Below are 17,626 nucleotides of genomic sequence, written 5' to 3'. Positions count from 1 at the left end.
TTGATTTGTAATATCTAAATAAAATTAAGTCTTTCACATAGTATGCGGCTCTTCAAATGTATTTCAAAATCTGATGTGACCCTTGAGTCAAAATATTTGCCTACGTCTGGTCCAACAGAGGTGGCACAACCACCTTAAATGTGATTGCTGCCCCCACAGTTTCCCTAGCATCATTAGGCTGGAGTACTGTGTGTCAATCTAATGTCTATATGCTATTGAATCAGAGGGCTACACACACACAAAAAAATTCTCTCATAAAACTTTAATAGACTTCAATATTTAACTGCTTTGTTGAATTTAATGCATTTAAAATTTGAGTGTTACATGATCACATGATATTTACATGATTTGTGGTTTTTGTATGTAATATTGCATGTGAATTTGTATGATCTTTTTGGGGGGGATGCCAAAAGGGGTTTCGCGTGTGTGTGTGTGTGTGTGTGTGTGTGTGTGTGTGTGTGTGTGTGTGTGTGTGTGTGTGTGTGTGTGTGTGTGTGTGTGTGTGTGTGTGTGTGTGTGTGTGTGTGTGTGTGTGTGTGTGTGTGTGTGTGTGTGTGTGTGTGTGTGCGTGTCATTAAGTATACAGGTGAGCCCTCCTACTTGTATCAGATCAGAGTATATCATGTCTTACAGTTCATTTAACTCCTAACTGGCTTTTGGCTGCAGCTGTGCAGATTTGGGACCGACTGTAAGTTTACCATCACAATCTTTATATATGTATATTATACAAAATGTTATCATGGGTATCAAAATGTTATTATCAATATAATATTTGGATTTTTAAAATTGCTTATGGGTCACCTCTGATATGCAGTACTCATGTAGTAATAAAAGTCATGCTTAAAGTGAGTTTCATGTATCAACCTGACATTAATTTTTTGTTAAACCATCATTTCACCTAGAAACATGGCAAAAATTAGCAACAATCTAAACTGTATACTGTATACTATTTACACTTAACTGTCATTTTAAGAAGATAATGCAATTTTCATCTTTATTAACTGTTATATTTTGTTAAAAATGCATATAAGAATGTAGTGAATAGCTGAAATGACCTACATGTGTGCATGTACAAAACATCTAATGTAAACAATTTGGTTAATTTTGTGTCTTTGTTACAGTGTAATTATAAATTTAATTACTGAGTAATAACGATTAACAACATGTACTTACTATATGGTTAGGATAAGGTTTAGGGTAATTTGCATGTAACTAATTTACTATGGCATTTATATGTAATGTGTAACAAAGATCCTGTAAAATAAAGTGTAACCATATATTATAAATATTAAATACCAGGAGGCTTTGTAAAGTTGCATGTTTATTTTGTTTGTTTATTTATTTAATCGGGCACAATAAAGTGCATTACAATCCTCAGTAATAATAAGTGAAATAAGAATATCCTGTTATTTCCTTTATTCTCTCAGTCCTGTTGGAAGTCTATTACACATGGTAGTTTAAAGTTAGTTTAAAGTTTTTGCATTGCTATTATTACATTAATAAAGACTTATAACCAAAAGGGTTTACCATTGACATTTAGGAAGAAAACAGCTCCTATAACAGTCCTGTGACACATTCAAGTCTGAAATAATTTGCTGTTTTTGAAGCATTAGATCTTCCACCACTGTTACAGTCAGCTTTCATTGTTTTAGTTTCACTTCTGAATAAGTTTGTTTTGTGCATGTGATGTTTGGGAGTGTGTGTTTGTGTTCTTTTAATACCTTGTTTAAAATGTAATAATTATTTGTCTGTGTTACTATTGATATATAATAGTATATTATTATCAACAGATGTTTACAGAATACAGTCTTTGTGTCTTTATCTCTAGTAAAATCACATCTGTCTCTACAATACCTTTATTGTAGTGGTTATGTTTCCTCACCAAGTGCGGATTTGATCACAATGGATGGGGTGAATGTCTTCATAGCTTTTCAGAAGGTTTACTACCCTCTGCTGTGCATAATGGGAATTCCAGGTGAGTAAATCAAAAATGAAACAGATTTAACAGTCTATGGGTTTTGGGCAAGTTTATGACAGCAAATAAGTTATAAAAGCAGGATAAAATACGACCTGATAAGTTTAGTTAAGACTTCATGTTACACAAATACATTTATTTAAAAATTAAATTCTGGGGCATAAAAAGTTCAAAGTTCTACTAGCATTTCATTAGAGGTCTTCTAGGGTACACTTAGATCTTAAAACCTGAGGCCAACCCAAGACCAGAGCTTGTTCAGGTCTACCCTTACGAAAATTAACCATGTTTTTTTTTGTGGTTTAAGTGTATTAACCATGTTTTGGTGTATTGGTTTAGCTATGGAGTCCTTTTCAAACCCGTCTTCTGTTTGCCAAGAGCGCTTGCGACATTGTGTGGCTGGTGTTAGGTTAATTTTCATTGAGCCTGACCTGTCAATCAAGTTCGAATGCACATTTTAGCAGTTAGCTTTGTGTCGACGTCATAACAAATGAAAATAAATGGAGCTGTTTCTGACTGTTGTTTACGAGGCTGCAGACTGCACACACGTCAGTGCCATTTACATTCGGGTCCAGTCGGGTAAAAAATTGGCACTGGGTCGGGTCAAACTAAAAAAATCTAATTTTTAAATTTTTTTAATCAGGTAAAATTTTCTCTGGTTTGTCTTGGGTCGGGTCTTTCTTTAAAAAAAATTTAATGCACCTTGGGTTTAGGTACAGTAATAGTGATTTGGGTCGGATACATTTCTTTGGACCCGAGAATATCTCTACATTACATTGCACTACATAATGTGATGTGTGGTTATATGTGTTTCTTTGATTCAAGTATTTATTCTGTGTTTAGAATATTAACAATTTATATTGTGATTTTATAACCAAATTAAAACTGTTCATTTGACATTTTTCTCCAGCCAACCTCTTCACCTTTTACATGATCCGCTTCCGGCAATGCGGCATGTCCAAGACGGCAACCTTATACCTGAGTTGCCTCGCTCTGATGGACACCTTTTACTTGGTGTGGGTGATCCTTCTAGATCTTTGCCTTGTTTTCCTGCAGGTGGAACCTTTCTGGCACGTGCAACCGTGGTGTGGCATAATGTGTTTCCTGCAGTACGGTGCCCTCTACAGCTCGTCCTGGATAGTCGTGATGTTCACCATTGAGCGCTACTTGGTTCTGAGCATCACAATGGGAAAACAACGGCTCCATCAGGCATGCACCGCTCTATTCATCTGCGTGACTGTTGTGCTGCTGTCTCACATAGCATCAGTGCCCATGAGCTGGATCAACACCGTCACACCAGTTAACGTCACGGTCGACGGACAAAATGTCACTATGTTACGCTGTCATTATAGAGAAGCCAAATTCACCACCATTCTGGTCTTGGTCACCACTTTTCTCTCAGGTGGAATTCCAATCATTCTCGTCATCATTTTCAACTCACTGATTGTGTTTCACCTGAGCAGGTCCAGTCAGTTGTTTACCAAGGAGGAGCGGAGGGTCATCAGGGGTGCAAGGAAGCGTGGCGTTGTTCGACGCACCATTATTGTACTTGGGACGGTCTCAGCGTCATTTGTGATACTGAGCCTTCCTCGATTTGTCACGTATTGCATCCTTCGTACTAAATACAACTACACAGAGTTTGACCGCAACGACTACAGCATCCCTATAAACATCATTAGTGATGTGGCCAACATGTTGCAGAACTTAAACTCAGCCACCAATTTCTTGTTGTACTGTATGGTCAGCAGGAGCTTTAGGCAGGAGCTTGGTAACACACTGACCTGTCAGGCTAAAAGCAAAGAGGTGGGCTCACTCCTAAACCAGACTACTAGGTCAGTGAAAGTCTTCTCAGTGGTTGATCAGAAAGAAACACTTGTCATAGATCCTGTCCATGCTGTCCTTACAAAGCTAAAGAGAACTGAAGGCAGTTAAGCCTGGGTGAGGAGGACTTAAAAAGAGTACATTTCTTATTATGGTGTTTTGGAATGCTGTTCTTTGGATTTTTGGCCCAGATGTGAACACTAATTGAAATGCTCTTTGAACCAGGAAGTTGCCATCCATCTCGAGACAACAATGATCCACAAGTGGCCTACTTTCAGACATGCTCGATAGTCATTCCGACTTGAGATAAGCCAATATTATGGAGTATAATTTGTGTTTACTGTATACTCACTTCAGGGGTTTGGTTCTTTTAAAGAGGACTCAACATAATTTAAGAATCACTATTGGAAGTTAAAGGGTTGCTCAACTTTGAAGACTATATATTTTCATTACTTTAAGTATCCCCTCGAATGTGTCTGTAAAGTTTCAGCTGATAATACACAACAGATTATATTTGGATTATATGATGTTGAACATGGCTATTTGTGGCTGCAATTAATGTTTTGTGTGTGTGTCTCTTTAAATGCAAAGAAAGCTTCTGTTCCCCTCCTCGTATGCAAAGTAAGGTGTAGAGCGCTTACACATGTGCTTGGACTACATCAAAACATGCGTCTCTGGTAGAAGATTGAACTACGTGCTTATATGGCGGAATCTGTGAGCGGTTATGGTTGGGGCATAATCAATGTGACATCACATTGATAGGGGATCCCCAACAGCCTGTTTTGTGTAACTGTTGCGGTTTAAAGGAGATTACACAAAGAAGAAGAGATGGATTTGTATAATAACAGGATTATTCTGAACACACACTGGCAACTCATTTTCTGCTAGAAACACATTTAAAAGTGCATTTTCTAGGATGGGGTGCTTTAAAACTCAACATGTAAAAATCATTTTATCCTGTAGAGGCCGCCATTATGTTCTGTATGCAGTGCATTCTGGGTCAATGATGTGCAAAGGTTGCTGTGGAATATGACTATATGTTGCCAATGTAAATAATAGAGAATTATGTGAGAATGTTTATGAGTATTTATCTTGAAATATATTTTATCTTAAGACAGTAGTTTAATGCATATGCTACCTACCTTGTTTGACTGCTGACAGAAAGCAGTACTGTGCTTCTTGAATTAGAGGTTGAATTATTTAGGCCTGCTCCCACCCGCTGTGGTGGGATTTTGTCCTGCTTCCACAAAAATATAAACTAAGCCCTGCTCCCACCCGCGCACATTTACGAGTCCAGCTACTGTCAAAATTCCACAGGTAAAACTAGATTTTTTTGTATGTTCTGCTTACTTTTACTTAAATTGTATTGAATATTTTTCCACTTAGCAAGAGTAAACAATATTTTTATATATTGACTGCTGTGTCAACAAGGTGCTGTGTTAGTTAAGGGATAGTTTATATAAAGATAGTTTGTTGCAAGGCAACTTGTATTTATTTTCTTATCATATCTAGATGTCTTTATTGTTTTTATAAATGAGGAAATGTCGCAACGCATCATTGCCGATTAGAAAAGGATATGGGCTGTAAATGAGCAGCCTGCTATGACGACCAATGCACATCGGTCAATTGAATCACTGAATCATAAAGTTTATTCGAAAGAATCGATTCTTTAGAGGATTCGGACGCAACAGGTAAAGTCCCGCCCATCTGTTTACGCAATGGGTAAGTTTCGTTCAGTTTGTAACGCGATTCGTCAGTGTAGAGTCTACCAAACTGTAATATTTGCATAAAAATAATTTGGGCTTTCCCTAATTTGCATAGAGAACGTTTCCTCAAAAAAAAAACGAAAGCAGGTGTGCTGTTTACTGTTTATAAGAAGGGACAATCTAGACAGGTAAGAAACATAAATGTACAACACAAACAATTCATACTTATCTTAACAAAGAATAACTATTAAACCCTTGAAACTGTTCTGTAGAAGTGTAGATTAAAATGTGCGTTGACTAGTGAATGATTAGTAGCCTAAAGAAAGGCCGAGTTTTCAACTCGAGTCTTCACGAACTGTCTTTACTGTATGTGGTGTAATTGTGTGCAATTCATCCTCAGATAACTTCGTCTGAATTCGGAAAACAGACACAATGGAATCTTTTCCAGGTAAATCCTTGGGTTATGAAGGTTTTTTTGTACATTATGTAACGTTACAGTTCTGTGGATGTAACTTCTGAGTGTAGGCTACTTCTGTACACTTTCATATTCAAATGAAGCCACAGTAGGTATAACTGAAGGAAAATTGCGGTTGAAAATGTCTTCTTTGAGTGTTTCCATGTGTAAAACTGATTGGAAAATTGGCTAAATTGTTTAGTCACCATCTGTGTTTAAGAAATGACTTGGGTGCATTATTTATATCGTTTTATAGGAATTAAAACTGAATAAATTTAATCATAAATATTATAATGTCCAATAATAAAGGTGTAACAATAGTAAAGGTTGGCATTATTATGTTCTTAGTTCTTTGTTTTTAGGCACTTCAGGTGATCTATATTTCTGTCTTTCTGTTGTTATTGTGTCTGTCATTTATTTATGTTTTTTTTTCCTCAGATGGTTGTCCTCATCCTAGTATCCCTGTAGAAACTGATGAGTCTATGACCTTATCCTCTCTTAATCTGGCCTGGCCAGCGTGCCAGGAGTGCCACTCACACATGCCTGACCTTAGAGAAACAGCCAAAGGGGATAGTTTTAGCCCTCAGATGTCCATCCATGATGTAAGCAGCCTGGATTACTCAGACCAATACTGCAGGCCTCCTCCCAAAGATTTAAGGGTCAGTCAGACTCAGCATCCTATCATCAAACGGCCCTTTAATGACAGCCCTGTAGGACTGCCCAGTCTATACCTGCATACAAGTTCAAGAAGAGACCCTCTGAGAGACCATAGACCCCAAATAGAAGATCTGAGTGAAGACTTCTCAGACCTCAATATTCAACATTTGCCTGTCCCATATCAACATTTCCGTAACCCTGTGAGTGAGGATGAGGAAAGTCTGGAGAAGCCTAGATCTCTTTGCCCTGACATGGTGGAGAATATGTGCGGACATTCTTCGCCAAATCAGCAGAGATACTATGGTATGCCTGGGGTAACTTTGCATTAAAATGAGACTATTGGCATTTTTAATGGGAAAGTTCACAAAAAAATGAAACATCCTAAACCATATGTTATTTTAGTGTCGTTTGTTTTTTCCTCAATGTTCCTACTATGTCATCGTACTATGGTAGTTAAGCAGAGAGTTATGTCGTAGGAAACGCACCTCACATTAATTAGATGATATTACTCCACCATTAAAGGCGGGGTGCGTGATCTATGAAAGCCAATGTTGACATTTGAAATCACCTGTGTGTTGCCTGTATCTGTATTTTGAACTTTCAAATAATTTAATGGTACTATTAACATTTAGCACTTGGAATGGAGCTTGTAAACCCCGGTCCCCATTCACTGTATTAAAAAGAGTAGCATGAACATTGTGTCTAACATCTCAATTTGTGTTAGAAAATAAACACATATAAAAAAGAACAAAAATAATCTTAGCTTAGACCAGTGGTTTTCAAACTGGGGGCCGCGAGATGGTGCCAGGGGGGCCCCAGTTTTATGACATTTTATAAATACATTAATTTATCATAAATTCTGTGTAGTTATACCTAAAAAAATAAGGCTACTAACCAAAAGCAGTACTTTTTTGTATAATTTAATGTTTTTTTTTATTAAAATGTTGAGTTTTTGGGGGGCCGCGAAGGAATGCACCGTACACAAGGGGGGGGCCACACGCTGAAAAAGTTTGGGAACCACTGAATTAAGACATCATTTTACTTTTTGAGGGTGAACTACTCTTTTAAAAAATGCTTGGTATGTGTGAAATCAGATCAAATGTGTGTCTGTGTATTTTCTAGGTGATTTTGGGGGGAAACCTGTTTGGGGGCTTTTAAAATGTTCAAGGCTTTTTAATAAATATATAAAATAAATAGAAATAAATAAAAACAATTAACAGGTAAAGACATGTGAATAAATAGACTGCACAGAGTCAATTCTTTATTTACAGTCATGGACAGGGTTTAATATCATATTGTTATGTTTAAGGTCAGTGCCCACCAGAGGCTTTTAATGGCTTCCAGTATAAGCATGAGCATCCTGCACATTGTCCACAGCCCAACCATCCACTGTACCAACAATTCCCACCTCAGTATGGGAGGTACCACCCACAGAACAGGTACCTTTTTCATTTCTTTTCACAATTAAACAATGTGTCAACATCAATTACTGTAACGTAATACCTCCTTCAGTACAGAAGTGTTTAAAACTTGATAGCAGCCCGCTGGTCACTGACAGCAACTCCCTTGCTAAAAAAGTATGTTTTGATACACATTTTTTTAACAACACTACTACTATAAAAATACTATTACAGTCCTAGGGCCGGTTGCACCAGCCGAACGTAAAAAAAGTTGGGTGTAAAGTCCTACGTCGGGCTTAGCTACGTCCAACATTGTGAAAAATATTTACGCCTGTTGCACCATCTGAAACTACGACCAGACGCAGCTACGCTCAGAGTAGATAATGCGCGCCCCCGCGTATGTGTTTACCACAGTGATATTTAAACGCCATTCGCATTTACTATGGTAAAAAACTTACACTTACTGCCGCCAGCTAATACACTCTTAGAACGAATGTGTTAAAGACAACATATTAGTGTTGATTCTGGTACAACACACTAAATGCACTTTCCCAGAATCCACACATCCCTGTGTTATTTTTGAAACAACACATTTTGTGTTACTTTTTCCACAACTTGTGTTATATTTTAACACAAAATGACACATAATGTGTTAAAATTACACATTTTTGTGTGTTTAAAGCTTAATGCACAAAAATGTGTAAAAAATTAGCGCATCCTTTCTAAGAGTGTAGATGACAAATGAGAGCTTTCCTCATGTTTACCAGTGCGCTCTCCCTTAAGATACGTGCGTCACGTGCAGACCCATCAAACACAACCTGCACATTAATTAAATGAAAGCCTTTACTGTTTGCACAAAAGTTAACCTATAATAGTTAATTATAACAGCTCTAGTTTTAAACAAAATTAAATGAAAGCTTTTAATAAGTTCTCTACCGTGTCTTTGTAAATATTTATGTATTTCATTATATAATTTATTTGTGCAGTCTCTCTAGCACACTGCTCGCGTATCCTGTGCATTAGACGTGCCAATGTCTCATCACATTTCATAATTTCAATTTTTGCCATAGGAAAAATATCAATACTTTTTTTGTACTTATGCCTACTAGACGCAAGTCTCAGACGTGTGTTGCGACTAGATGGTGCGACAGATGTTAATTCTACGTCCGACGTAAAGCGCATTTTACGTCCAGAGTAGTCTTATGACCGGGTTTACGCCCCGCTGGTGCAACCGGCCCCTAGAGATGTGCACTCTTCATAAAAAGTGATAATATTTTTTTGACAAATTAACAGACGTAAATTGTAGTTTGTGTATATTTGGAATAATTGACATTAGATGTATGACACATTGCTTGCTTATTTTGCGTGATCAAGAGCACTGTCTGTGTAAGTTTACAGTGCAAACAAGAAATTGTTGTAATCGCAGCGGGAAAGGTTTAGTTTGACTTCCAACCACACAACTTTGCGATGCCGTTTACGAATGTTTGTTTAAATGCTGGTTTCGGGAAACACTTGAACCGTTGATCTATCCTGGTAACAAGAAAACTTGCAACCCTAGTTAGCTATACAGTATACTTAGGTTTTTTATATTAACAAATATAGGTCAGAACAATAAGAGTATACTTGTCTCTTAAGGTGTGTCTCTTTCTGGGATTCTGTGTCTGTCAGTAGTATGTCTTTGTTTTCCAGTTTCAGTATCAAAAGCAATAATCTGCCATTAACTGGGCATTTTAAAATGTTTGTGTGAACACTGTGCTACACCTCAAAAGAAAAGGAACAACATAAACTGTGTTTAAGTCTAAAATAAACATCCAGATGTAATATTTTTGAGGAAGTGATCACCTGATCATATTTTGCAATAATGTTGCAAAAATAACTAATGTTGTCCAAATAGTATGTTTTAATTTAAATAAATTTTTATTGGTTTTCAACTATTGGTTGTGTTTAGGTCATTTTTCACTTTCTCCACACTTAGCTGCTTATTAGAGACAGCTATATAATCAAGCCATTAATAGATTGATTCCTCTATAAAGTGTGACTGTAAATACTGTTTAGACAGACTGTCGCACTGTCGCGATAAGGTTTATTTGAGCATTCCAGCCAGCCAGACTGGGCAACGTTGAGTTTGGGGCAGGGCTATTTGTCTGTTTAACCAAAGGCAAATGGTGTAGTCTTCTTAATAAAACCTTTTGCAATTTGGTAACACTAGTGGCAGACTTCACATGTAACTTTGCTTGAATATTGATGTTGTCGAATATGTTATTTTCCTTGTAAAGGTCCTTACCTAGACCTGTAGCCCCTCTGAGGCCTATTCAGGATACAACCCGTCAGAGCACGGCACGTATGAAGGAGCTCATATCAGAGGTGTGTGTCAACCCCTTCCAACCTGCTGCTGCTGCTGTTCATCCCCAAACCTTGACACGAAACGTCAGTCTGCCTGACGACTGCAGTGAGTGATGTTTCAAACAATGTTCACCAGTATCTGGACACCCTTTGACAAATGAATGACAATAGCACATCATTTATCTCTTACACTGTGTCATAACCAGATAAGATGATGCATGCCTCTTTTTTCATCTGGGGGGCACTGGAGCTTTGACCTTAGGCTGAAAATAACCCAGCATTTTTTTTTTGTAATATCACATCAATGAATCACGGCCATCTGATGCAGTTTTACAATGATAAAAACTAGAAAAACGTTTCAAAGCCACTGTAGGTAAACAATCAATAAAACAAATGTTCAATAACAACTAAAGCTGAACTTTAGAAGTATAATGACAGGGTGGCTACAGGTCCTTAAAAAGTCTCAAATAAAGTTTTCCTAATGAAAGACCTGAAATTTCTTAATTTCAGATTCAAAAGGTCTTAAATATATACATTACCGCCAAAAATGCTCTAGTCTGACAGATCCAATTACTGTTTCTGATGACCAAGATGGTTTTTTCTTGCGGAAGTAATTGCGTCTTTAGGGGAACGTATGGCCGCTTAAACATCATTTGGGCAAAGGGCAGATGTACTGGGTAAAGGCAAGTTTATTGAGAAATGGCCCAAAAATTATGAATTTAGGCATGACATGGGCGGGGAGTTATCTGCTATGAAATGAAACGCGTGACCAGTTTTTTTTAGCGCACCTGCTGTGCATTAACCTGTTTGGGACTAGGAGTGTGCGCCCTATCTTTATGCTCAGACCGACCAGCGTATGACATCAAGTAAAGTGAGAACAATTATTTTCTCCTCTTGTCATATGCCGATACAGGTCTGCAAAACGTGTTCAACACAAAGTCGGAGCGAAGCGGGAGGTAAAAGATTCGCACGAGCCACTTTTACAGATTTTTTTATCTATAAAACCATTAAAGACAAAAAATGTCTAGTATAACACAAAAGGTGCAAAGGTTAGAAAAGAGGAAGAGGAGAAACATGCAAAAGATGAAATGTATTGAATCTTGTCCAGCTATAACACTGGGTATAATTTATTATAGTTTATAATAATGTATATAAAAATGCAACCATATTTCTCTAATTTGCTTGTAATAAATACATTTGAAAATTTCTATAATTTAAAAAAATTAAATGATACAATTTAATTTGATACAATATTCTGAAAAAAAATGCTTAGGATATCTGTCGAATGCATAAATGTAAATTTACATTAAAAGAGAGCGCAATACATCTGGTTATGACACAGTAGGCATGTTTCCATCCAAGACTTTAGCACATAAAAAAGTTTATAGCTTATGGAAATGCTTATTATCGATAAAATTTTGACAGAATTATTTTCCGTTTAAGTTAAGCGCATAAACGCAATGTGGATACCTCAAAAGTTTGGAAACATTTTAAAAATATATATATATATATTCACACAAATAATTTTCATCATGTGGAACCTCTGAAGGGCACAACAGCAAACGTTGAGCACTCTAAAATATTGCAGCCTGGAGAATTTCTGTTTTGATTTGCCCCGCTGTGCTTTGTTCATTTAATTTTTTTACGAAATAATACACGTCCCTGCCAAATTCTGGTCAAAATTCAAGAAATGGCGACTAATATTAGGGACCTCAGTGTTCTGCAAAATATGGTAGGTCATTTGCGGGGGGAATTTGTACTTTACAAATTACAGAAATGACCGATTGGCAACAGATTAAGATCACAGAAAACTCCACAATTATTACAAATGACTAGAGGTCACCAGGTAAAACCTCTAATCCTCTGCGAATGCCGCCACCTAGCGCAGTGCTTCACAGTCCTTATGTCCCCTATCCCAGAATGTTTAAGATATCTTCTTATATAAAGCATCTGATTTAACACATCAGCCACCTTCTAAGATGTTTGAAATGGGTATGTTTGACTTCATGTGGTGCTAAAGAACCAACAGCCCGATGACATCAGCGCACCAAAGGAGCGATTTGTGAAATCATAAAGAGGAGACTGCTTGTCGAATCACTCGTCTGTTGGTTTTTGTGGCATGAAGTCGAACACCCCATTTTCAAACATTTTAGAAACAGGCTGATGAGTTGAACTATTGACCTAGCATACTGAATAAATTCATTTTAGAAACAGAAATGATTCAGGGCTTTCGAAAAACATTCAGGTTGAAGCCCCTAGAAGCCACACCCTGACTCTGTGGCCACAAATATTAGATTTGACCTGGTCCTTGCTGAGCATTACTGCCCGTTAAGACCACCAGCAACTTTTCTTGCTGTGTGTCGCCCATCTCTTTTAATAAGGTCATTAAGAGGGTTTTCCAATTCTGGTTGTTATAAACAAATGAGTAGTGTCCACTACAGTAACTCTGCAGTCTGAACGGAGCTTGAGTCGTAAAAGCTTTAGAACTGCCTAAATACAATTTTTTTTTTAAGAAATTTAAACACGAAAGGTAGATCATTTTGGACAGCTCAAATTGAAACAGCTCAAGTTCAGATTGTAATTTTTTTAAAGAAATTTGAACACAAAAGGTAGGTCATTTGCGATATACACAGCTCAAATTGAAACAGCTCAAGTTCAGATTATTATTTTTTTGTGTACACAACAATTAATTTTCATATTTCCTGATGTCATCACGCACACCATTTTATCAATAAAAGGCCATTTGAATGGAATCAGAAATCAAATTTCGAAAACTGTTTTTATGCATATTAAGTTTGTCGATAACAAAAACTGGATGGAAACATGGCTAGTGCTACAACTGATATGCTGTTTATTGAAGTTTTTAAATGAAAAAATTCTAAAAATCAAACTCTAACTTTAAAAATTGTGATCACTTGAAGGAGATGTTTTCATAACATACTCAGCGGACATTACAGCAGAGTTGATGCCCTTCGTGAGTTTTTTGATAAATCAAGGATTCAGACCAGCTGTAAGATTGCTTTTACACTTATCATTTATTAAAATTCATTATATATCTGTAAATGTTAGATAGATTAACACATTTTTTTTTCAGATTGATATATTCGAAGACAGAGTTAGACAAATGGACATAAACAAATGGATGGACAGTTTTTTAAAAAATGTAAGAATTAATTTTTTATACATTTTAATTATTTGAATTAGATTTCATAAATATGAAATGAACTTTGAGCTGAAGTGTAATCTGGAAGTTTTATCAATGATTGTGTTTTGCAGAAGTCAGTGTTAATCATCGTAGTGATCAGTCCAAAGTATAAAGCAGATGTTGAAGGTGATGGATCTGATCAACATGGATTACATACCAAGTACATACACACTCAGGTGAGAGCCAGAAACCGTCCACATAATTCCTTAGCTGTTCTTGTAGCTTTAACTTCAGGGAGCAAAGGTTGCTGTGGAGTTTAGTAAACAATTATAAATCTGTATTAAATGCTCCCACTAATCATTATATCATTTTTGTGTCTCATATTATCACCATTCATATGCAACCAAAGAGTTTACTAATAGAGCACAACACTGTTTACAAAAACATCCAATTCCTACTAAATAGTGACTTATTTTTACTTTCAGAATGCACCGCATTTATGTATTTACATTTAATGCACAAAGTGACTGAATTTGTTTAGTCTGATGGTTTACTTTGTGGTATATACGTAGTAAATGATGTTTAACAAAAAATGTTTAACAAAAATATTAGTATATATTTTTAGTAGGGTGTGATTAATCTGAAAATATATTTACCTGTAAGTACAGCCTTTTAACATTTAAATACAGTACAGTTTTATTTAATGTTTGGACACATTTTAATTTAATTATTAATCTTTTTAAGTTTTTATTCACTTGAAAGCACAGTGCAGTGTTAATGTTCAAACTCTGTAATGGTTGGCTGACAATAATAAATATTCATATAAGGAATCAAAAATAAGAAATATTATTAGGAATAACATTTTGTTTTTGAACTGTGCATAGCTGTGCATAAAGTTTGAGAACCACTGTACTATTGGATTGAAAAATTTAATTTTGTTGTTGTTGTGTTGCAGAAATGTATAAGAAAAATTTATTTCTGTTTAAAGAAATTGTATTTTTATAAGGACTTTTACTTTGAAAAAAAAAATAAAGAAAGAAAGGTCTCCATGGTTGCCGGGGTGATGGGGGAGAGTAGAGAAAAGACCTCATTCACATTCATTTACCATAAAATCATAATCCATACTCCGATGGGTGAATAAATGTGTTTTAGTAAAAGAGAAAACGTTTCATATTTTGAGCTTATTTAGCAATTGGTACATGTAATGGTATCACGTTTCGGTATCATGCTTAAAAGATGCAGGCCAGTTTTTCCATTACTGGCCCCACCCAAAATTATATTGACTCATACGCTCTTGCTTCACAATGCCATAAAATAACCATTTCTGAGTGGATCAAAATTCTTTTGATCAATGTTTTTGTCAAGTAGGTTTTTAATACCATTTAAAATGATGTGCATGAAGTATTGGGACATATTCGTCGTACTCAGTGTGACCCAAGGAACAGAACAGAAACCAAATAATCAAAAGTTATAAACATCTTAACCATTTTGCTGTATCCATTTTGCTGGTGAGCCTGAGTCCCAAACTTTGCAGGTACCTTTAGGCATGGTGTATACATGTTGATTTAGATGATAAAATGTGTTTAGACAATTTTTTCAGTCCTGGTGTAGTGAATGATTAGAGTTATTCATTGAGGGAACTATAATGCACTGATTTTTTTTCTCTGATATTATTGATTTGTGTGCAAAGAAATGTATCACAACTATAATATGGTAAATATGGACAGGAATGCCTGAGATGGTATTTAACAAATTAATATTTTCTAAGAAATAACCGCACATGTTTTTTTCCACCTTTCAGATCCAAAATGAATTCATTCAGCAAGGATGTCTTAACTTTAGACTAGTGCCAGTGCTGTTTCCATGTGCTAACCAGGTATACGACTAAAAACAATCTGACTGCATACACAAATGATATAAAAAAAAGTGTGTGATGAGCTCTCTTTTTCTCTTACTGTAGAGTCATGTGCCGCTGTGGCTTCTGAATACTCGTCGGTACAGGTGGCCTGAGGATGCCGAGGACCTGTTGCTGCGTTTACTCAGAGAAGAGAAATACATCGTCCCACCCCTGGGCAGAGAGCTCAAACTCACTATAAAACCGCTACAGTAAGCATGGTTTAACAGCATGGTTATTTATAGCACAACCATGGATATTTTGTGGTAACCATTGTTTAACTTTAGTAAAGATGGTTATTTGGTTTTAACTGCAGTAAAACCATGGTTTATTATCTTAAGGGTACACATGAAGTGACAAACTTGTTGAAAGTACACACTGTTTGTTTTGTTAAGTACACTCTTGTCTTTTTAACCCAGTAGTCATAATAGTTAGAATAATCAGGTATATTTGAAAGTGATTAAGGTGTAAGCAGTACCTGTAAAAGTGATGCACACGCACACATCTGTCATATATGAGTCAATTTATCCTCATCAATATTCTCTATTCCAAACACACACAGGCTACACAACTGACTCAAATTTCTGCTACAGCATTTTTGCCATAACAATTGTCAGAAGATTTTAATAATTAATATTGATAGATTTTATTGTGTTTTTTTTTATTTCAGTAACTTCTTACCATATGTAGTTGCTTCATAAGAAAGGAAATTTAACAAATTACATTTTTGATTTAGAAATTCAGTTGTTTTCCTTCACATTGAATATATGATATGACGACTACAGTATATAAAAGCTTGAACACTTTGAGATGCAATTCATCACACTTACATGAATAATAACTTGATAACAAGTAATTTAACTTCATTGTGCATTTTAGGGTATGTATAATGAAAAAAAGATACTATGTAACCAGATATTAACTACTATACAATTGTATAACTTTGTATTGCTCCATGTTACTGCTCTTTTTGGATGAACTTATGTTGTAGACATGTAAATAAAACAAGGTTGTAACCAAATATACTTATTATTAGTCAGAATACACTAATTGCAGTGCACTTGTATAAAGGTTTCAAAAAAAATTTTATTCTTCCCACACTCTGTTAAGTGATGTATGAAATTGTTTAGGAATTCCAGCCCATCAATTCCATAACACTGTCAAAAGGAAAAGGTCCCTTGCTGTCACTGGGGCAGTACCCTGTTAAAAGATACACCATTGTACATAAAGATTTAATATTACCACCACAGATTGCACATTAATACATCAAATGTATGGTATCAAATGTATACATAACTGTCCATAAATGGTACATATCAGGACCTTTTAAAGGGTACTGCCCCAATGACAGCTTGGAATCATTTCTGGACCATTTTTCTGACAGTGTACAATTATTGAAATACATATTGAAATACTGTATATTTGCTGTTTCTGTATTGGTTAAGAATGATGTTACCCTTAATGACCAAAAGGTGGCAATGTTATAATGTTTCAAAATGTCCAGGACCTTTGAAAGCAAAGAAAACTGTATATATATATACACAACAAGAAATACTCTTCCAAACAATATAATACAATATATCAAGAAATAATTTTTGTCAGGTGGTGTAAAGTAAAGTACACAAACTGAAAGTAGTTGAGGCTGGGGGTTTGAACAAGGATGCAGATTTAAGGTTTACAGGAAGTGCTGTCAAGAAAACCAGTATAACAGAAATCCATCAAACAAACACTCTTGTCGTGTATTAAAAATGGTATTTGTCTCTGTTGTTGTTGTTGAATAAAATCAATCTTCCAATTTAATCTCTGATTCTAATCCCTGCTATATAGCAGTTTCTGTATGAAATCTTTATGCTCATATAAATGATGTAAATTATATAAATTATGTACTCACATGTGTTCACTACTCAGATCTTATCTGCATGTTCCAGAGCTTCCTGAGAAAAGCCAATGATTTAATGCAGCTCAGTGAGCTGTTGCTCTTGATAAACTTAACAGGAAACAATAAACTAGAACGCACCAGACTTTCCTTTAGCTTTTAGTGTTGAAATACAGAAACATTGATCATTGTGTTGCCACTCATAACAGATGAAATTCACCATATACCACTAAAAAAGCAAGGGTAAAAAAACAATAGACACCATCACAGAAATTCTGTTGGTTTTTTTGGGGAATTTTATTGGTTCTAATAGAATATGGCCCAAAACACACTACAGTTTAATGGTAAAAGCTAATGG

At 35.8% G+C, this 17,626-nt stretch overlaps 2 protein-coding genes across 2 annotated transcripts; both read left to right on the top strand.

Moving 5' to 3' along the window:
* The first annotated feature begins 2,883 nt into the window (after positions 1-2,883).
* LOC135745483 (probable G-protein coupled receptor 139) lies at positions 2,884-4,330 on the top strand. Its single transcript, XM_065263789.2, has one exon. The coding sequence runs from the start codon at positions 2,903-2,905 to the stop codon at positions 3,902-3,904; it is 1,002 nt and encodes a 333-aa protein (XP_065119861.2). The 5' UTR covers positions 2,884-2,902; the 3' UTR covers positions 3,905-4,330.
* Positions 4,331-5,582: 1,252 nt separating this feature from the next.
* traf3ip2a (TRAF3 interacting protein 2a) lies at positions 5,583-16,558 on the top strand. The gene is made up of 10 exons (XM_065263768.2): positions 5,583-5,687; positions 5,900-5,947; positions 6,392-6,913; positions 7,920-8,049; positions 10,287-10,459; positions 13,275-13,363; positions 13,448-13,516; positions 13,630-13,734; positions 15,300-15,374; positions 15,459-16,558. Exons 2-10 carry the CDS (start codon positions 5,932-5,934, stop codon positions 15,606-15,608), a joined length of 1,329 nt encoding a protein of 442 aa, XP_065119840.1. The 5' UTR covers positions 5,583-5,687; positions 5,900-5,931; the 3' UTR covers positions 15,609-16,558.
* The last annotated feature ends 1,068 nt before the right edge of the window (positions 16,559-17,626 follow it).

The sequence above is a fragment of the Paramisgurnus dabryanus genome, chromosome 12, assembly GCF_030506205.2.
Source record: "Paramisgurnus dabryanus chromosome 12, PD_genome_1.1, whole genome shotgun sequence".
Classification (NCBI taxonomy): domain Eukaryota; kingdom Metazoa; phylum Chordata; class Actinopteri; order Cypriniformes; family Cobitidae; genus Paramisgurnus; species Paramisgurnus dabryanus.
This window is presented reverse-complemented; position numbering and strand designations above follow the sequence as displayed.